We start from the raw sequence: 22597 nt of genomic DNA on the forward strand, positions 1-22597 counted from the left end.
ATTGTATTTGTTTAAGTGAGTAATAAAACTAAGGAGCCAGGTCATAAAGCACTTTTCACTGAAATGAATAAACATAATGGCAAAATTCCTGTCATGTGATCTGATAATGAAAGCAGACTTTCTTGTGTAGCATGTCGTGCAGGTGGAATAGAAAACATCTATACCAGTGTTAGTAATAGAGATGTGTGTAATACATTAACATTTTTATGTATGCGTGGTTTTTTGGGGTGTGTATGTTTGTTACTTATTATTACAGTTTTATTTTTGTAAGGAGCTCTTGTTTTAGAGATTATGCACAATTTTAGCTATTAATATTACTAACCTTTCCCGATGTATAAATACTCCTGGTCTCCCACACAGCTGCTGTGTCATCCAAAAAGGCCTGTGCTCCTTTCACCAGTCAGTTGTGTAAAATCAGTGTTGGAACAACGATGTATATGATAAACTACATTGTCCAAAAGATCACTTGGTTTCTTACCAAATTTCTGGGGCTGCCTGAGTCAAAGCATTGATATGGTGGAAACTGACTTTATATTTCTAGGCCATAATTTTAGAAACAAATGGCTTGCTTTTCTCCAATTGAGGTTTCAGGTTATTGCATGACCTGTCACATGACCTAACTTACAGTTACTTCTAGAAAGTACTCCTCCTATAGGTTTCACCACATTTGTGATAAATTTGTGACAAAGTTAGCCTGACCCGATTGTTTGAAGAGGTGGAGATCATGGAAGAGTTGAGATTGTTGTATCAGTGTGGCTTTGTATGGAGAGTGTGTGTGTGTTTTTTATATATATACACACACAGACATAGATATATATTCTTCAACTGTGGATAATCACTCTGTTGCACATCTCCTTAGGGATACTGAAGTTTTGGAAGTAAAATGGGAATGGCTGCCTGGGAAAGCCAATCCAGAGGTTTCATTTACTGAGCTCTCTGCAGGTTGCCCTGTTAAGGGCTTGGCTTTGTCTTACTGGAAAAAATATCTTAAGGAGCATGGTGGGATTTGTCAGCCCAGGGCTATTTGTAAAGGGGATTCACTGTGAAACTAAATTGCTGCATGCTGTTGACCCCTGTTGGCTTTCAGCCGTGGAACAAGTTTCACAGAAGTGGATGTAAGGGCTGTTGTGCAGCCTTTGCTTCACATGTCAGAAGCTGTGCTAGTCCCTTGCTGGCAAGGAGCAAGGCTGGCTTCTCTTGTAGTAAGAGCAAGCCCTGCAGCACGTGCATCCTGGGCCAGAAATAAGCTAGGATGCTGGACATTACTCCTGGGAGAAGTGGGTGACGCTAAAGGCGTCTCTACAAAACACAATGTCTGCTGAGCTGCTCTGTGGTGCATTCTTAGGGCAGCATTTCTCTTCAGCAGCTGACTGTGAGCAGTTTTTTCTGTCCATCAGCACAGGAGTAGTGGATAGACCAGGAATACCCTGTAGCCCCTGGGACTGCAGTGGCTCTGCCCACTGCCCGCCTGTCCCACCCACTCCCTGAGCTGTGACCCAGCTTTCTGTGTTGTTGTCTTATGCCATCACTCTTTAGAGTCTCTCTGTACACCTAACAGAGGGCACTGGGGAATGTTCAAATCACCTTGCTGGTCCTGGAAAGCTCACTATCCCAGTATGGATTCTCTGAGCTAACTAATCCATTGCAAGAATGGATTTAACAAGAAAACTTAGCAGTGGAGCTATGCATTGGTGCATAATTGGTTAAGGATATAAGCTGAAAATCGAGTTTGTACTTAGGTATGGTTTTTATTAAGAACAATATCCTACTTAGGATTTCAGTAACATATTTTACAGATCACTCTTCAGATGCTCTTTCTGGAACTCAAACAGTCGCGTTATAAATGAAGAACGGATTCAGGAGGCTTCACAGTATTAGTGATTATATTGTAATGCTTTCCAGATGGTAGGACATGATGTAATCCATACTGCCCAGTTTGTTTCACTGCACTGGATACTGTTATACTCAGTAAGTAACCAAGAGACTCTAAGAAGCTCATCAGGCTGTTATGAACAATAGCTGGTTAATCCATATGTTCTTTATTATGTTATGAAAACTGCAGATTAACAAATCACTTGGTGAATGCAGGAAGATTGATTGCTACTCAGAGCTCTTCGAGAACTGGATATGCAACTCGGATTAGCTTAGCTCAAGCTACACATTGGTGAATGAATTCCATTTTCCTCAGGGCTATGAAGTCGTTTGCATCTGTTCAATTGCAAATTCCCCTAGCTGCAGTGGGTAGTTTTGATTCCTCTTCGGAGAAATGGCAGGAATGTTGATTTGTTGCTGTTTACATTGATCTGAAATAAAATCACAGCATTAGCATCGCTGGTTGTGTGGGCATGGTAGCTAAGGTCAAATTAATTGCAGCTTGCAGTTGCTCATAATTCTGCCAGTGTTCGTGCAGTAATGTTGTTTACTAACTGGTGCTTTTATTAGGCTGACAGACCATCATTTGAATGGCAAACCCATCAAATTTAAGTAGGCACTTAACTCAGGATTTTCTCAGCATTAATTGAAGGCGCCAGGGGTACTGTGCTGGGACAGGTGCAGTGTTGCTGTGAAGAGGGAGTACATGGGGAAGGAAAACTCCCTGTGCATCCTGACATTCAGCTGTGTAGTTTCTCACTCGAACCCACATACAAGAAGTGTTCAAGGGAGATTAGGGCTGGGGTAGGAGGTTTCAGTTTGTTGGCAGTTATCCTGTAGAGTGGGTTTTGTAGGCACTTCTTTAGGCTATCCTACCCTTTGGTTAAATCCAGAAAAATGGGATGGAGAGAAGAATAGCAAGAGACAAAAATATATGATTTTAACTAGTTTCTGGAAACAAGAAAATTTCCTGATGTGAGTTTAGTATCTTTTGGTTGTCTAAATATCCATAGATCATCTGCCCAAAATTTGCCATTGGCAGGCTCAGATCACTGGGTTAGTTGGTCTGATCTGGCATAACACTTTCTACCCTGTCTGTAGGTTCTCAGGCAAGGAGGGTTGGAGCAGGAGCTGAGAAACACCAGAAAGAAGAGCAGTTTCCAGCACAGTTGTTTTTTTAATGGTTGTGTGATGCTGTTTTACCCAGTGACTCCCTCATCTGGTTTTTATCATGCATGGCATTGATTAACTGGTATTTGTTTTTATTTTTCCTTTATCAAGTCTCTGGGGAATTCCACAGTTCAGTGTCAGACCAACGCCTTGTAGGGAAGGATGGAAAGAGGAGAGGTTTGCATGATGCACGTGTCTCATTTTACAGTTTCCTGATGATTTTCAGTTTGGCTGCCTGTAAGGAGCATTTGTTGTTTGTAATCACTCAGCCAGGCTTGTTTATTGACTTAGGTTGTCTTTGCTTACTGCAGTGTTGCTGGTGATTGAAGTGCTTTGCCATCCTGATTTCTTCAGCTTGTCCTCTGAAACAAAATTAATGACAGTGGCTTTTGGAAACTGAAGGGTAGCAGAGACCTATTTACAGTTTTCATTAAATGTTCCTCCAAGCCCAGGGGAAGAGCTGTGATGCTCAGTTTCATGTAACCTCTTTGCTTCTTTTTGCAAAGAGTTTGTGGTGAATGGGCTCACCAGTGATTTAAGGGCTGAGAGAGGGGACAGAGGTGGGACAAGCTCTTGAAAGGATGCTGTTTTCCTGCCCTCCTCCCTTTCCTCCTCTGCTCCTCAGCAGCTTTTTCATCAGGTTTTTTCCCACTCAAAATCTTTTTAGTCTTCCTGATGTCCTGCTATGTCCAGATCTGCAATATTCCTAGTTTCTTCTCCTTTATGAAGCCTTCTTTGATTTTAGTTTTGGTGGTTTTGTTTTTTTTTTTTTTTTTGTGTAATAATTGGCTGCTTCTTCCTCAACAGCTGAATCTTGTATATAAAGCACAAAGTAGAAATATCTATTGCTTCTTCCTGTTTGTAAGAAATGCCATAGAGAACCACAGCAGACTGGACACCTGGAAGAGTTTTTGCACAGAAATCCAGCCCACTGAATTGGTTTAAGATGGTAGGAATACAAATTCAACATTTGTTTGACTGAGAGAGACCAGAGATTTTCAGACTTGATAGAAAGACAAAACTTTATGTTCTGGAAATGTATCTAAAGCCTGAAATTTATCTAAAGCCTGAAAATGCTCTATTAACAGCAGCTTTCTAGCATAACATGGTCTCCTCAAAAAAGAAAAAAATTACTTTCTTGATCAAGGGGGGAACAACTGTAAAAGACATTACCTTCCTGAGGAGGAGTAGCGAACCTTCTGTGATTCTAGGAACTCTTTGCTGTATTTTAAAGAGGCTATAAACTGAGTGGGGATCCTTCCTGGGAGGGTTGTTGGTGTGCAGAGCGCTGCTGTAAGCATAGATTTTGTGTTGGCTCAGCGCACAGACTGCAGGGCTCGCAGCCGTAAGCGCAAAAGGTCAGGATCGCATTTAGCCCATAACTATCAACTCTGTGATACACTATTAGTCATAGAAACTTGAGAAATTTGTTAGATACCCTGAGTTTGATTTGGATATCTCAGGACAGTTTTTAAAATTCCATCGCAGTTTAAGGTGGTACTGCAGTAGGAAAATCAGTTGATCAAAAGACATTGTTTTTAAAAGATTTTACCTCTCTTCTGCTTTTTGTGAATTTACCATCATGTTCTAATTTTAAGAGAAAAAAATTATATTTCAGTATAAAAGCTGTCTGTCTAGAAGTAAATTCTTTAGGCATAATATGGTTAAAATACTTCCATGCATCTATTCAGTTGCAGCAGTAGTACAGGATCATTTTAGCACAAATTGGTTAAAAAGTTATTCAGATAAAATTGAGATTTTTTTTTAATGATGTAGATGTTCCTTTAACATTCTTAACTACATTTTTCTTCCCACCTCAGCTCTCAATTTCTAATTAACCCAAATCAGGCAATTTTTGTTAATCAGTAGTTCGGCGCCGTATTTTGTCGTTGTTTCTTAGGAGCTGTGTTTATCTAAATCCGCCATGTCAAACTGTAACTTTTATAAGAAAGCTGCAGAGCAAACCATAAACCATTTATCCTGCATAAATCACTTCAGTCATTAAACATCAGGCTGTGCATATTAACCTTGCCCTTTTTCTGTTTAAAAGGGGAGGCTTTTATGAAGCAATCACAGGACATGGTCTTTTGTTCTACTTACAGAAAAAAACTTTTTTTGGCAGAAATTACAGAAGAGGATATCAAACTGTATTGTTTATTTATTTCCCATTGATAAAATATAAGGTCATCAAAACAATAACCATCCAGAAGTGCTGTCCTATGCAGAGACTCTTTTGACTAGGTTATGGGAGTGATGTACAACTGCTGTGTGATGCTGTTTTAAATGGTTGTGTTTGCTGGGCCAAGCAAAATGGAAAATCACTTAAGTTTATCCATCGGTCAACAGTAACATGCTGTGGCACATCAGGCAATTTTATTGTAATTAAATATTTTCTATTTAGATGTAACAAAATAATGTCTCACATATGTTCATATTGTATCTCGTTCTTGCTTACTCTATCAGTGTATTTCTTCCCTCCAAGACAACTGCAGAAATGTCCCATTTTTGTGCTTGTTCTCTAGGTATCTGCAGCACAGAAGGTGAAATGATTAGCTCAAGAAGCCAATACTTTATGAGTAAATTTTAAATTGTTTCCCATTCTTGGATATATATGTAGTACAGAAGGAGAACACGTTTTTATTTGTATCCCATCAAGAAGACTGTGTGTCACTGAAAACACCCTCTTCCAAAAGCCGGAGTTAATTTTTCAAGCAAAAGAAATTCCTGTGGGGTTAGAATCTCCGATTGGAGACAGGCAGGTCAAATTCTTGATCCCTTCTAAACGAAATGTATATAATGTTTAGCTTAGAATTTATTTTCATTCATATAATGAAAGCTATTTAGTCATGTCTGAATCTCCTTAGTGGTATTTTGAATTATTTTTTAGAGTATATACAGAAAAAACTTTTTTTTACCTTTTTTTTTTTTTTTTTTTTTTTTACATTAAATGACTATTCATTTTTAGCTTAGGCTTGGATATAATTCATTAATTTATTTTAGTTCAAATTTGTGAATACAAATTTTTACATAAGAGGAAGTCATCTTCAAGAACAAATGTAATTGAATAATGTTAATTTCATTGGTTTAGTGGGTGTTCTGTTCTATACACTGATACTTTGTCAAATGTGATTAGTTAAATACTAGTTAATAATACCTGTGCTTTCAGTTACTATTTACACATGATTTCCCCCCTTGATTTAGTGAAATTTTTGTTCTCTTTGCAACTATTCAATGTCTTAGAATTCCATTATACCTAAAGATTTTGAAAGGCAAATATTAATTATTTTCTGGAGCTTTCTGATCTTGAATTTAAAACACATTATGAAATTTATGCTTGTGTATATTATTGGAAAACAACGTTTCAGTACTCAGTCTATAGAACAGACGATTTTAGAATATATGATTATAAATAAAAGCAAAGATTTTCCTTAAAAAAGAAGAAAAAAGTTTCTTATGCAAGAGAGCCTTCCACTGGAAAATGTTTTTTTCTTCTGTCGGTTTGCAAGGAAATCTGCATGTCGCAGCTAAAATGCATCCCAACACCTTTTTATTAATCAAACTGCATATATCAGAATCTGGTTTATTTAATTTTGTTACTAAATTATAAAATTCTGTAGTGGAGAAAGTGTGGATCCAAAATCTGCCTAGATAAAATTAATTTGTAATTGGGAGCACCTAGTGGAACCTGGCAGATAATCTTGTTCAATGCATTTACTAGGTCCTTCATCTACAAACTCTAGTTTACATTAACTTACAGATTGTCCTGACCTTAAGTTCTGTTTCAAGCAGCCTGTTCCCCTTCAAAAGATAAATTTTCCATAGGCCAGTGCTTATCTGCCTGGCTTCCTGGCTGACTGGGATTTAAGCTATACTGGCTTGGACAACACAAGCAGTTGAACCGTGTGAACTCACATGAGTGCTCAGCAAGAACATGGGGAATTACTGAGTTTTTATCAGAGGAAAGCAGACAAAATTTTATAAGAGGAGAAACGCAAAAACAAAGATAATGAATCAGAAAAGGTAGTGTATTCATTTGCCTTGATGATATTGGTTTCTTTAAATTGCTTAGAATAACATTTGGTAGTTAATGCTATTTTTTCCTTGGTAGATAAGAAGGAGAACACATTGTATCTCACTGTGTGTGTGGCTAGCCAATCTTTTGTTAAGCATTTGTGCCTACAGTGTGGGATATTGTGTTGAGTAAAAAAGGCAGAGGGTGGTCTATGGTGTTTTGATTTTAATTTTCAGTGGAACAGGTTAGTGGTGGCTTGGTGAAGACATCTATTTAAAGCATAATGTACAAGAGAAAGGACTTCAGGGTATGATTTATTTTTCTTAATTGCTTCTGTTGCTCTTGAAAAACATGCTTTTTAATAAATATCATTCAGAGTTGTTCCCAAATGATTCCACAGCAGATATGGGTGCTGTTTTTCTGAAGTGCCTAATGTGGTTTGCAAAACAACTAAGAATGAGGTAACTGTGGAAATGTTCTCTGCTGCTTTCAGATGCAGACAGTCTATTTTTGACCTGGAGACCAATATCAAGCTCTGGGTTTTTGTTAGGTCAAGGGGGTGGGCACAGAAGCCCTTATCTCTTTTTTCCTTTGTTGACAACATACCCTTATCCTTCCTGGGTCTGCTTGATAGGGCTGGCATTTAAAATACCTAGATAGGAGAAGTTATAAACTTTTCTCTATTTTTAAGGATGTTCATTAAAGTCTCTAGCAAGGCTCAATGAGCTGCAGGGCTGTGGGAGAACACTGCTAGTGAGATCAGGAAGCCATAGGAAGCCGTGCTTCCTTAAACAGAGATCTGTTAAAAGTATGAATTAGTGTAAACAGTTTGGAAGTATAAAAAATTTTACAAACATCTTTCAAAGTGTATTTTTCTGGTGCATTTGGGATTTTTTTAAAATTAAGCAGCTAATTCCTGTTAATTCCTTTCTAAAATGGACCACTGCAATTACATCATGTTTTATTCAAGGAGAAGTTATTTGCGTGCATTTTTTAAAAGATTTTTTGTTAGATAAGTGGTAAAAATTTAATATACGCCCTCATAAAGGTAATGCATTGAAGGAAGCTTTAGAAGGAGCACATCAAATTCTGTGCAGACTGTTAGAATACATAAAAAAGTGCTTAGTCGGTGCTGGAGTGTGGTAGTGGGCCCATTCACTCACCTTATGTTAAATGATGGGTTTTGTTTAACCATTTAGTGTTTTGGCTTGACACTGCCCCCGCCCCAAATTCTTGGACCCTGCAGTGCTGAAAGAGCAAAGCAGCTTAACTGCAGAGTTGCTACTCTGTCTCTGGTTGTGGGTTAATAACAAAGAATTATATCTCTGAGAAACTTTATGTTTTTATTGGCTTTATTTTGGTTGGTATTTAAAAACATAGAATAATGTAAATAAACTGTAACTGCGAAAATTTATTTTTTATTTTTATCTATAAATAATGCACAAGAAGAAAATCACATAAGAGACTGTGCATTGTTATTACTATGGATAAGTATAGGTAGTTTTGGCAAAGTGATAGTTTTTTCTCTGTTTTCAGTATCTTACATATTATAACAACTTCTTTTACTGGAAGGAAAGGGGCAAAGACAAGAAACAATTTATTCAATATAGACATTTAACTGGTGAATGGTTCCCTATCTAAAGACACATTTGCAAAATTTAAGCAGAACTTTGAAAGCAGAAGTGAAAATTCATGAACTTCTGTGTTAACAGAAAACCAAATGTTCTTTGTGTGTATTCAGACTGTATAAAAATGTAATTATTAATAATCACTAAGTTGCCTTTGTCTCTTCAACTTAATCATACCATGGCAAATACATTACAGGAACATTTTCCTCATGATAAATACAGGATACACTTTTCAGGAGTTGTGGAGGTTATTTTATGCCAGTTTTTGACGTGCCTACCAACATGAGCAATTCTTGTGTGATTGGCAATAGCAGTAAATTATACCTGGAAAAGAAAATTAAGGTGACAGATAATATATATTTGAGCTTGTGTTAGTGAAGCCTTGCAGAAACTACTATTTAACATTTGCATCTATATGATTTTATTAGTCAATGGGCGAAAATCTCTGTATGAGGGCAAAATACTGCTGTGAACAAAGGAAAACTGAAGTTCTTCCAAAATGAGTTCTTAATCAGACCAAACACAGTTATCAAAGAGGCAGTTCACACAGTCCAGTAGTGCGTGTATAAGGTCTTCTCTGAACATCTTCAATGTATTAACTGCTTTCTGTCTAAATGGTATTTATTTGCAATATTAATCTCATGGACTGGGGCGAACTATTTTAAAATAGTTAGAACAAGTTTTATAAAATCTCACTCAGAGTATTTTTGTACCGAATGAAAAAAAAGTGCTGCAAGTTGGTATTCAGTAAGTTTAAAAAGTAACTATAAGAGCTGAACAGATATTTCCTTGATATCATACTTCTTACTTATGTCACTATAGATAATTTCTGAGTGTCAGGTGAAAAACAGAAGTTAAATTGAAATTACAGAATAAATCATAGGCTAATTATGTCTCTGTTGTTCCCGATGCAACAGAGGTCATATCCTTCAGGAGAAATTTGTTGGTGTATGTTATTAATTACTATTACAATAAATGGTTTCTGTTGCTGTCATCCCCACAAGTGATACTCCTATATTAACTACGAACAATCCTAATTATTAACTAAAAAATCTGAATTAGACAACGTGGTCTCTCTTTGTCCTGGGAGTTTGTAAATCTGACTACACAGATTTGTGAAATGCTCTTACAAAAAATTACAAATGTAGCAGTTTAGGCTGCTCTGAAGCACTCCCATATCCTATGGACTGTAAACGTAGACTAATCCCCAGTGACTCCTAGGACTAGATGAGTAGATACAAAAGTGTTTACCTCTTAAATAACTGTACTGTCGGTTTTTTCGGTGGATTGTACGCGGCCCCTGGTTAGAGATCTGTGGAGTTGCCGTATGAAAGTGTCAACGATTTTTAGTGTCATTCACCCATCTTGCAACTGTCAAAAAATGAAAAAAAATTTAGAAGGAAAAAAAAAATAGCACAAAAAAATGAACTGTGGTAAGAATGAGCTGCTTTGTCTCAGCCAGGTCCTCTCCACCTCTGCAGTTGGAGAATTGGGATTGTTTGTTTAAACCACCTATCTTGAAGGATTTAAACAGCCAAAATATTCTGCTTGACTAGTAGAAATGGCTTAACATCTGCAACACATTGGTATTTTTTATGTTAAAATTTGTCATGGTGACTTTTAAAATTTTCCAAACTCCAGCTTTCAGGCTCTTCATGTATCAAACAGGTAATACAAGTCAGTAGAGTATCAGAAACAGATTCCTTCAGTGGTATTTTGCTGTCCTTTACTTGGCGTTTGCTTTCTAAAGCAATGACCTGTGTGTTTTTATTTTAGCTAGATCTTACTTCTGGTCTTCAATATGGCTTGAGTAAAATGCTTCCTAGTAAATGGAGTGGCAAAGAAAACTCGTAATCTTGCCGCTGTTGCAGTGTTGTGTGACTGAAAACTGGAGCTGCTAAACTGCAGCAAAACTTTTCAGTACTGGCAGTGACCTGCTGTGTACAGGACTGGGAGCATACCTGTGAAGGAGTTTAAACTGCAAATTACTAATTTGCATAATATACAAAATACCTCATTGATGTGACATGAAATTTGTTTATCTCAAATACTCCAAAGCCATTGTTAATGTACATTTAATCAAATCAGAATGGAATTGTATTCTGTAGGAATAATTAGTTCTGGAACAGTTCTTTCCATGTGTACTTAAAAAGTGCCTTTTTACTCAGTGCATATATTATAGGCATATAACTAAGCAAATCATGCTGTTTTAGAACTCCAATAAATTACCAAATTATCTAATAAGTTATACCAATAAATATATCCTGCCTTATTACCCTCAAAGAGCAGGAAGCACTATGAACCTTTCAGTTTCAGGAGCATGAAAATACATTTTTTATTCCTTTTATTATCTTCATCATATCTCTCAGTGAGATTGTACCAAAAATTAATATTTTAGAGACTCCTGTTCAAATCTCTCAGAATTTTAGTTTTATGCAAAGTTTCCAAAATCAGTTGGCTTGAGTTTTCTGTATTACTCATTAGTCTCTCTGGAGCGTGAAAATTTCTATTTTAGAATTAGCACTTCTTTCTCTGAATCTTTGCTTCAGGAAACCTCCCAGGGAATCCTCTGCATGCTATCTGGTATCTAAGCAAAATAGGTGTTAATATCCAGTATTAAGATTGGTTAGAGAACCAGCAGAGGGAATAAATTTCTCAATAAAATGACTAAAGAAAGAATGGGAATGTTGGCTTTGTGGCACAGGAAAACTATCTCATTGCATTCAATTAGTGATTTCAAATACTCCTTTATGAGTAGATGGCATGAGACATAAAGCCCAAGGCAAATTAATTTTCATCAGTAGATCTTCAGTCCTAGAGATGTTATTCATGAAAATTTGTTCACTTGTATTTTTGGGCTTAAGAGAAAAACAAAACAAAAAGCACCTTAAAATGAGCCAACTGTCAAAGCTGTGGAGATGTTGGTAACCTTGACCACTCTCACAGAGAAGTGCCCCCTAAAGAGCCAATGGAATTAACAATTTTCCTTCCTTCATGACAACTGGGACAGAGAAACCCAGTTTTCTTTAGCGGGAACGCTTGGACGCCCTCCAGTCAAATGGGAACAAAGAGTTGTCTGTCAGGGTCCAGGGAGCCCCCACATCTGCTCTTTAAACAGGATGTGGGGAAGGGTAAAATCCTCTCCATTTGTGACGCTAACATGGCTTTGAGAACACCTGGAATTACAGGAGCCAGCGTTTGAATCTGGAGCTGATTTCTGATGGACTAAATCTCTTTAGAGGCCAGGTTTCTGTGTTGTGTGGGAGACTGGAGTTCAGGCAGATTTTCCACTGAAGGTCCTGAACCCTAAATTCCAAACCCAGCCCTCCCTTGGAAAACTGTAAAATAATTTAAACAAATAACTTCTGGGAGAGTGTTTAGCCTGATTCTAGGTTTTATTTTAAAAAAGCCCTCAAAACAAATGATAAAACCAAATAATAAACAAGCAAAATCTTTGAGTAGTTTTTACTGCATTTCATTGTACACTCAGAATTTTGTAAGCAAAATCAAATTTATGCTTTTCTTTTTTTTTGGATTGCTTTCTGGTTTAGTTGATTTAATTTGTGTGAATGTTCAGTGAAGCAGAGAACATTAAATACATAATCAGGTTGTTTAAGGAAGTTCTTTCTATACTTGAAAGAGTGCTAAAAAATACCTGTGCATCTTCAGTACAGCATGAAAGTGTTTCCCCTGATCAATGTGCAGTGAAAATGGCCCAAGTACATCATATTAGCAGTCAGCTTTTAGCAGAATGTATTTCAACAGTTTCTAAGATAAATGGCTAGTTAATAAAAGGAAGAAATATTTTGGTGGACAATTTGTATTTCTATACTTCTTCATATTAATTCATCTGCCTCTGTTTCAAAATAATATGCTGTCAGAGAATGCTGTCAAAATTTTACACAAGTAGTGCTATTTACTTTTATTAGATTCAGTTTTGGTTTTTGTGTATCATGTCAAAAAGATTTGTTGGGTATGTATTATTTTGTTTGTTTCATTTGCAATGGGGAAGCCATAAATGGGCTACTATGGCCTGACTCTGAACACTGCTAGATTTAAGGAATAGTTGTTAGAAAATTTGTCTGGAAACTTATAAAAACTCTACTTTCTATTTAAAAGACTTTTTAAAAATAAGTGGTCTAATTGCCTGCATACTAAGTAATAATATAAAATAAATTTTAATATAAAAATGAAGACTCTGCTTCAGAATACATGTTGCAGTGAATTTTACAAAACAGTTATAATAAAAAAATGTGTTACAGTCATCTTTATTTCTGGAATTTTAAAGTTTGTAGGAAAGCTCTGAAAGTGAAGGGTTGACAACCATAATTGAAATTGTGTTACTGAATAGTAGATAAGTACATTAATGACTGCTTTTTGTATTCATTCATCATCATATATGATAGCATATAATCTTAAAAGTATATCAACTTGTTTTTGATGTTTCTAGTATTGGAAAAACCCTGCAATTAAGGGGGTGATGCAGTACTTGTTGAGGGGCAGTTGAGTGTGTTTATTCTTGCTGTTTCATTTTTATGGCAAATCCCAAAATTTAAGAATGATCATGGGTATTTCAATCGTCTGAGTTTCTGCTGGTTTTCTTGAGTACAAGTCTCATTGTTGTGCTCAGAGTATTAAAATTTGTTTGTATTCAGCTTTGGTTACTAAGAATGAATGTTCAATTTCATCTGTTGTCTAATTGTCGTCTTAAAAAAATCTTTAAGAAGGCACAAGCTACAAAAGAGTTAATGCCTTAGATGGGTTTGTTACATCCTTCTTAACAGAGAGGTCTATAAAATACTGAAACTATAACACTGGACATATCATAAGTTCAAATAAAAATAATGATAAGATTGTTTGAAGGATTAGTTTCAAAACGAAAAAAATAAAGAATATTTTAAATGTAAAATGTCAGGCACTGGAAGGAAAATCCTGGTGGCAGCACTGGTGTTAATCTGGCTGGTTCACAGTTTGCCTTCACTCTTTCTTCTGACAGTCTTAATGCCATGTAATCCTTCATAATCTAAAACTGGCTATGAACTTCCTTTTGCTGTGAAATGAAATATCACCTAGAGGTAAAAAGAAAAGAAAGACTAACAGTTATAAACCAAAAACCCAATGTAAATAACAGATGTTTTTCTAATTACTTGGGAGCAAGTATCATAGTTGCTATATCTTTTAGAATAATTTCCCATTACTATGCAGCTGGCAATCTCTTCCACATTTAAGAAATTTGTTTTTCTGAACTGCTGTTCTGAAATGATTGAGTTGCACATACAGCTAGAAGCTGCTATGCTGTTGGCTGGTTGGAATAAAGTACAATGAAAATAATCCTAGGTGTTTGCTGTTGTAGGAAAATCTCATTTAAAACATCTCATTCTTTGTGAATGCTGTAATAGGAATTTTTCTTATGTTAGAAACTTGTTTTTAAAAAATAGTAATACCTAGCTTGAATTGATGTTTTGTTATCTTTTTCAATTAGGTATTTTTAAATTATTTTTTTTAGTAAATTTTAAGTATATTTCCAAGAAGGACAGTGTAAGGAAAGTATAGCAAATATGAAGGACCATTGATTGGTAATAAGGGAAAAATAATATGTAAGAGTAGTTAAAATGTTGCATAATTTCTGTTTCTCAGAAGTTAATATATGTGTGTCAATACTGGCAATGAAGAAATGTTCTTGAAACCCTCACTGAGCTCAGAAAGTTCTGTGCTGTCCAGAGTGCGCAGGGAACAAGTGCAAAAACATTCTCATGTTATAGTTAAATATCAGTGTACTACGAAGATTGAATAATATAAGCTTTTTGTGTCAGAAGATTATTTGATATGTTTGGCATTCTATTTTTGTGGGGGATATATACGTATAATAGATCATTACATAAATAATTTTAATTACTACTAGTCCACGTTATAATAGAGAAGTCAACTAATGGTTATGCTTAACTATTACAGTAAGTTTAAGGGTGCATTTTAAAATTTTTAAGGATACGAATTTATTTTTCTTTGCATGTGTTTAAATATCCTGAAAGTAGATTAGTTTTTGTTCAGTTGTATAACTGTACTTTATCGATCCATTTCTATTCTTCTACCTTAAAGTGTTTGCCAAACAAAAATTATCGTAGTGTGTTATCCACACACTTGAAAACAAACTGGAAATAAAGAGCAGTCATGTATATTATGAATTCCCTGTCTAGAAACACACATATCATGCAGTCTCTTCTTTCTTTTTTCTTTGAGTGTAGAAGGCTTGAAACTAACTGTTTTTTTAAAAAAATAAAGTTTATATTAGATTGCTTTCAATTTTTATGTCCAAACCAACTATCAGTGCTTTCTTTTCAAGTACTTTTAAGGAACATGCAAAATAAAAACACCTGACAATTATTTTGTAACTCCTGTAAGATCTGTAAAAAGTAATGGAATATAGGGCAGATGAAATTACAGACATCGCAGTAACCTACCATGATACTGCAAAAATGAATTAAAAATGTAGTAACTAAGTGAAAGCACGAGGACGTTATGTTTCCCACGATATGTAGGGCGGGAGCAGCCTGTCGGTGCTAGGACAGGAGCGGGCATTTGCGGCAGAGCTGCGGAATCACGCACCTGGCTCAGCCGCGGGCGCTGCTCGCCCCTGGCTCCGCGCTGCCGGCGGGACGGGCGGGACAGACGGGACAGGCGGGACAGACAGACGGGACAGGCGGGACAGGCAGGCGGGACAGGCAGGCGGGACAGACGGGACAGACGGGACAGGCGGCGCTCCGCGCTGCCGGCGGGACAGGCGGGACAGGCGGGACGGGACAGGCGGGCGTCCCGCGGCCACCTCGGGGCCAGGGCTGCCCCCCTCGGTACCGCCACGGCACCCAGAGCTCCCCGTGCCGTCCCCCTGCCGCATCTGACAGCGCTGGGTGCCTCCACCTCAAAGACTTTGTCAAGGATTAGAGGGCTTTAGCAGGGGTTCTGTGGTTTCATTGCCCCGAGCGCTGGAAAATGCAGTTGCAGCTTACACGGGTAGAGGTTACAATCGGTTTTGAAAAATGAGCTACTAGAGGTCCCCATTACACTGTGGATTAAATAATGTGAGTTGAGGCACCGAAAAAAACAAAATTAAGGTGGAGAGAACAAAGGGGAGGAATAACACTGACAAGTAAACTGGCACATGGGCTACTTCTGGAAGTACTTGGGTTGCCTTGACACAAAAGTAAATATCTTAATAGTTTTTTGCCAGTTATATTTGGCTAGTGGTAAGGCTCTGGAATATCTTGCTTCATTTTAAATTTACATGTTAATTAAAAATGGAATGTATCATTCATACACATTCCATGTGTATGAACTGGGATACTCTCTGAGTGCAGTTTAAAAGATCAGTATTATAATTTAAGCCATAGAAAACACAGATGCAGAGAACATAAATAAGATTGCACATGTTTTAGCCATTCCATATCATGAACTGTTTAATTATCCTTCTTTGCTTGTAATTGAATATAGCCAAACCAGGCTTGTGTTTATGAACAGCAATGGGTGATATTTCTTACAAGGTTTCTTTATGAGATTGCCGTCTTAACTGACACTCTTGACCAAAAGTCATTTTATTACCTTTAAGCCTGTCAAGATCAGTAGGTGATTCTTTTTTCACAGCTTGATATCAGATGAGACTAGTGTGGCACATGGAAATATTATTTGTGCTAAGATGTAAATGATTAAGTTTTATAGCAGAGAGTTAAGAAAGCTTGCAGCTTTTTCTTTTTAAATGGGCATGAAAAGCATTGATGTGCGTCATCAATGGTAATAGTCATGTCTAAGGAAAAAGCACCTGCCAGGAAACTTCAAGGGGCAGGGAAAGACTGTCTGTGTTCACACCATGGCTTTTAGTGTAAAGCCCAGTTGGAAGTATGATCTTGGATGTTTTTGTTGACATCTGCACAGCAAGCTGATATGTCCGATTTGTATTCCCAGTGAATAAACATCTGTAGCACCAAGCATGCCTGTTGTTCTCAGCAAACGGAGACTGCATTACTTTAACTGCTGGAAGAAGTCAGCATTACCATGGTGTGGGAGCTACACGTGTTTACTTTATCCAGTTCTGGCTGTGTTGCTGTTGCTTGGTGCATCAGTAGGATGAGGGTGGTTGGGATGGCTGTATTTTCCAGTAGTCTGAAGACCTCTGGATTTCAGCTTTCTTGACAACTGGGATTATATGTGGCTTTTGGTGGCCTTCTCAAGCTGCTCAAATGGCCATATTTTGCTGTGAGTTTGGCCATCTTGATCATTAGAAAGTGTTGGACGGAAAGAAAATATGAAATAGGGGTGAAATTCAATGTCAGAATTGCGTCAACATGTTTACTAGTAATTAAGAATGACACTTCAGAAATAACCATCCCCCAAAACAGGCTTGCCATCACAAACAAGAAAATAAAATATCACTTTTCTTGAAGTTCACTACATGGAAGCAACATACAGGGTTTTATGTGCATTTTTCAGTTTGGGGAGGAGCTAGGTTTTTTCAGGCCAGTGTTAGGCTGGAGAGAAGTTTTCAAAGAGGTCACCAAGCTGTTGGAAGAATTACTCTGACATTGCTGCAGTTAGTGGGTTTGTCATGTTGGGGCACTGGAGTGACATTGAGGCTGGTTGATCTCTTCCAGAAACATCTGAACTCTGAGAATAAGTTTAGAGGTGATTATAGTACACTGTATCATTTACATAACTTATCTATCAGTAACACTTCCCATATTGTCAAGTGTGTGTGTTTATATATATGCCTGCTGAAAGGATTGGTTCAAAGGATAAACTCTGACAGTGATGTGGACTCTATTTGACCTTGTCAAAAGGTAAGTACCTCCTCTTTGCTTGTACTGCTTTTCATAAAAGAAAAACTAAATGCCTGCATGAGCCATTTCTTCTTCCCCTACACAGACTATGCAGGACATGTAAGAAAAAGGAGCAAGTCTGATTATAACCCTTGAGCTTTTGATGACAATCTATTTTAGTTTTGGTTTCTCAGCATTTTACGTTGTTAAAGACTTGACTCGAGTTTAGGATAAAGGACTGAAATAACAGGGATTTGGGTCACTGTTGATAGTCAGCAATGTCTGAAGTGTGGCTTTTCACCAGTTTTCATGCTATATTAATCACAAAGTTTGAGAGCAGTGGTGGGACCTGTCTCCTTGCCATCAGTCCTCAGCCTGTGTGCCGGATGTGTCAGCACAATGCCGCTGGCAGATGGAAGAGTTGCAGTAAATATGCCCAGTTATGGTTTAAGTGAAAAAGCTGTGGGAAAGGAAATACATTAATCCACTGCGGCTGTTTTTGCTTTTATGTAAGCCTCTGTAATAAATTGTGAGTTTTTCCTGGACTTAACCCTTCAAATTTCTAGATTCCTTTCTTGATTGGAGGAGGGAGTAGAGTAAAAATTGAACTATAGCATTAAAAACCTCCCAAAAACCAGAAGCAACAGGAAATTAATTGGGTTGTGCAGATGGAAAGAAGTCCTCTTCCATGTGGCCATTTTCTTAAGCACACTTCAGGAAATCTTGATGTAACAGATCATAAAATGCACTCTTGCATACAAGTGCATTGTTTGTTTTGGTACTGTTGTGGAAGTGATGTTTAGGAAGTGCTTTAAAGCCAGAAAAGATCACATCCCTGAATCTGGGAAGAGATAAAATTGATGAACAATTGAGTACAAACTTGATATTTGAAAGTATACTAATGTTTGGTCTTTTAACTCTTTGGGGTTTTCATACTTTCTTCCTACATAATCAGGAATTTCACTGAGTGTATCTGATTCTCTTTCTTTGATATTTGCAGTTTTAATAACATTTAGCACATAATTGCTCAGGCCGAAAAGGAGAGGACATTGACAATTTTACAAAACTTTTTTAAATTCAAAAGTATTAATATAGTTTTGTGTCTCAGACACCTAATTTTTGTTTTGATTCTTATGTCATCATCTTGTTATTTTTTTCAGTCACTACAATTTTTATATCCTGAAAGAACCTGGTATGCTAAGAAGGAAATTCCATGTGCCACACAAATTTGGAGGAAAATAGCTTTTCCTGTCCCATTTCCCCTTCTCCACTTGTTGTAAATCACCTTTGAGGTACATGAAATCTTTATTCCTTACTTTTACATTGACCCCTGCCCAGTGTGGCAGCAGTGCAGGATACCACGGTCGCTGTTCCAGTGCAGGGTCTCCAGTGTCTCCAGAGGGTTCTGCGGGAGGGGTTTGGGCTCCTGCTCTCTGCAGATGCCACAGCTGCTGTTGTGGCATGTGACATGGCTGGTTTGCCTGTTTGATGTTGGTGTGGGTGTTCCTGCAAGGGCTGGTGACAAGTGGCTGTGCACGGAGGACATGGGTGGCAGGAGCCTAAGCTTTCTCTGCAGAAGTGCTGCTAACATGGAATAAAATGCCTGCTCAAAAAGGGGTAGGAGCGGCAGAGGTCGGCACTGATCCAAGCCTAATGTATCTCTGCAAGCTGTGCCAGTTGCTTTTGGTACTTGTTGGGATGGATGAAGCTGTGGGCAGAGCTCTGTGTTGTTACATCTCAACCCATTTCTTGTGCTCAAGCCAGTTTATTTTAAGCTATCTTGAAATATCTCTATGCTGCACCATAGTGGGTAATGTATGCAAAGTCATGCATCTCAGTGCTATCAGTTGCAAATTACTCTCCTGTCACATGGAAACCTTACAAGGAAAAAAAGATAAACAGATGTAAATAGTGTAAGATTCAAATTAAACTGTTGCTGACTTTTAAATACTGCTCTCTTGCTTTCCAGAAACTTTTGTGGAAGCTGGAAATACTCTAGGAAAAGGTGGCACCTAAGGACACTTCTGAATTAAGCCATGGCTTATGTGTGTTCTGTTGTGTCAGTAATTTCATATCCTCTTAAGAGCTTGTCGATCTTCTTACAAGGGTTTGATGTGAACAACGTCAGGGTAGAAGCTGATGTAAAATATGCATTACACAGCCAAGTCATGCACAGTGAAATGGGTAAACCCACATGCATATGGCCTGTGGGCGCCTCCTCACTGGTTAAATGTTATTTTTGTCAGGTCTCTCATGGTACTTATATACATGATCAGTTTTGTTCACCTACTTGTGGCTTTTCACTGAAAGTGCATTGAAAAAAATGCAAATACTACCATAATAAGCTGAAGATAGGAAAACTGCATCAGAGATAATTTTTAAAAAATGTTATTGAAGTACATTGTGAGCAGAATAGCATCAAGTTCAACTCTCAAAGCAGCTTTTGTCCTTAGGAAAAAATCCTTTCCAGAGGAAAATTTTGTATTGGCCAGCACTAGCTCTGATGCAGATGGGGCACCTAATTCCTTTGTGAAGGAGACATTGTAGGCATGTAAAAAGGAGAAGATGCAGATGTTTCCTTGTTCAGAGCCTCTTCTCAGTTAATGCCATACTATGCACCATGTGTGCACCGTGCCATGTGGATCCTGCAGTTCTAAGAAAGGCTTTCTTTTATACATACACTGCAGCATTCCAGAGCTCTGGCAACACAAATCCCCATCCCAACCTTTCTCCTTTTCTAGTGCTTGGCCCGTGCCAGATCCATAAGTATCTTAGGAATTAAGTTTTACAGACTAATTTCCTTGCTGCTTGTTTTCTCATGTAAGATGTCTTTCTTTTCCTGCATGAGTTGCATTTATTTGATGTTAGATAAAAGGTACAGTTTCTTGTTCACAACCACAGGATAGCAATCTGAAGTTTCATCAATGTTTGCACAACTTTCTGCCACCTTTACATTTTGAGATAAAAAATGTGAATCTCTTTTACCCCACAAGCTGACGGATTGCTTTCCTTCTTAAGTGTTTAATTGTTCTGTGACTTGTCAAAGTGAAATATTCCAGATGTTTCCATCCTGCTAGAGTAGGGGAGAAGTTTTCTTGACTTCAAGAAAACAGACTGAAGAACAGCCTAATGTTTTGTTCAGGCAGTAAACTCTGGTTCCAGCCTCTTGTCTGAGTGCCTTGTAATCCATGTTCCTAAAGGAAATATCCACTGGCATATGTGGAGACTGAGAGGAAGGATTATACCGTGTTACTGAGTCTATTTCAGCATCAAGAAAATCACATCAGCTGGGAGAATGAATTCCTCAGTCTGTCGTGTTTTAGAAACAACCTATTTAATTACTTAAAAACATTTTAAAAGTACCTTTTGTTACATCACAGGATGATGCTGTCTTTCTGATAAATGTCCTTACACGGACAACCACAGGCCATGACATTGCTCTTACCCCATCTTGATAATCTGGAAATCTTCTGTGCTGGAGCATCTGCTCCATGGCAGTTGCATAGAAACATCAAATAAATTCTGTGTTTTGTTCCCTGGTGGATACATTTGCCAGCAAGTTATACAATAAGATTGTGTGAGAAGAAGGTTTTACATCAAATCCTAATGGGATCTCTCTCTTCACTAGGAATAAGAAAATTAAAAATATATTAATGACAGTGCATAAAGATATTGATGACTAGAAGAAACGGGACTGACTCTTGACATAATTATGTTATCTAAGAAAGAAGCCTTACACTAATCTTCAGAAAGAGTATTTGTAGGCCACTATTTAATCCCTGTGCATTATATCAGAACTCTAGGTCTGCTGCACTTGAGCTGGAGCACTCCCATTCTCCTGGGTTTGTAGCAGCTTTTATTGGGCTGTCCTGAAATTTGGGGCCTGATTGCATGATGTGATAAACCTTCTAAATTTGGGGATCATCTGCTGTTTTGTTTCCCAAAACACATTTTTCCTCTACCGTATTTTTAATTCACGTTTTACTGGTTTTTTTGTTTTTATATGAACTTGTGGGGGTAGCACTATTTTTTCTGATCCTACCACAAAAGCAGCAGGAGCCGTGCATGTTCACCTGTATAGCATTAAACGTGTTTTATCTTCAGCTGAGCAAAACAGAAAGCTTGAAAATTAGTTTAAAGGGGAGGAAGGAATCTGATGTGCGGGAGATACAGATTGCCCTATACACACTGCCAAGAAGGCTTTTAATCTCTCATCAAGACGCCGTGAGAGTCTGAGGAGATGTACATTGGCCAGTTGAACATAATATTTAAACAGCCAATTTCAGTTTCCTACTGTTGGTTTTCTTGGTGTATTTTAGCATGTTCATCAGAGGGCTGTGAGGCTTTCAGCCTTCCCCTGAGGAACTGATTATTGCTGACAAATGTGGTGGAAGGTTTGTTCATCAGTAAATGAATATTCATCATAATGAATGACATTAAGTATGCTGATTAAATAGTAGTGGCAATCAGTAAGTTCTAACAAAATTAGCACGAAGTGCCCTGTTTTTTCTCTTGATGACTCAGATCTCTGAAAACCTGTTAGAACTCAATCTCTTCCTAAAGAGTTTTCATGATTGTTTATGAAGGTGTACCTCAAGGCATCAGCGACATCTTGTCCTTGTTCCCCTCCCCTCTGCTCTGTTAGTCTTCAGTAGCTCTCCAGAGCCCAGGCGTGGCTCTTCAGGGGTTGTTCAAGTGTGCTGGAATGCAAAGTGACCTTTGCTATTAACCAATGCTATGGAGATCAGTGGGAATGCAGCAGAATATCCCAGTGGTAAATCTGGAATCCTTAATTTCACTTGTGTGTGTTTTTCTAAATCACTTGTGCAACCAGGCTGAAGTTTGGGCTCCATGTGGCTCAGCAGTGTAAGCTAATTCAAGAATTGTGAACAAGTGTTACTTTTCAAAGTCTTCTGCAGTTCAAGCTGCATTGTCAGGAATATGAATTGGGAAGATATTTAATGGCATCAATAAGCAATTGAATGAAACAGCATAAAATTTAATTCACTTCAAAGATTTTTGTAACAAATTTGACATCTCGCACAAAAGCTTCATAGCACAAAGTATGTGACAGTGATGCATAATGAAACATAATGTTGTTGCACAATCCA

The 22597-nt window shown here is 37.6% G+C and overlaps 1 protein-coding gene and 1 long non-coding RNA gene across 8 annotated transcripts in view; one reads left to right on the top strand and one right to left on the bottom strand.

The window, feature by feature from the left end:
• RBM20 (RNA binding motif protein 20) overlaps nt 1-22597 on the top strand; it is a 103100-nt gene that overhangs the window by 16267 nt on the left and 64236 nt on the right. Inside the window, exon 1 of one of the 7 annotated variants that reach the window (XM_041415819.1) lies at nt 6938-7062. The exons of 5 other annotated variants lie outside the window; for them this stretch is intronic. In XM_041415819.1, the coding sequence (XP_041271753.1) occupies nt 7049-7062 (14 nt within the window). In that variant the 5' untranslated portion in view covers nt 6938-7048. Of the gene's footprint in view, nt 1-6937; nt 7063-17463; nt 17508-22597 lie in introns of those variants that run through there. One more of the 7 variants, XM_041415818.1, reaches the window with a different exon arrangement.
• Nucleotides 1761-15366, bottom strand: LOC121341886. Its single transcript, XR_005953472.1, has 3 exons — nt 15286-15366; nt 9934-10053; nt 1761-2303 (listed from the first exon to the last, which is right to left on the bottom strand). It is a non-coding gene; the product is annotated as an uncharacterized LOC121341886 (long non-coding RNA).

The sequence above is a fragment of the Onychostruthus taczanowskii genome, unplaced genomic scaffold (assembly GCF_017590055.1).
Source record: "Onychostruthus taczanowskii isolate IOZ18803 unplaced genomic scaffold, ASM1759005v1 scaffold5, whole genome shotgun sequence".
NCBI lineage: Eukaryota > Metazoa > Chordata > Aves > Passeriformes > Passeridae > Onychostruthus > Onychostruthus taczanowskii.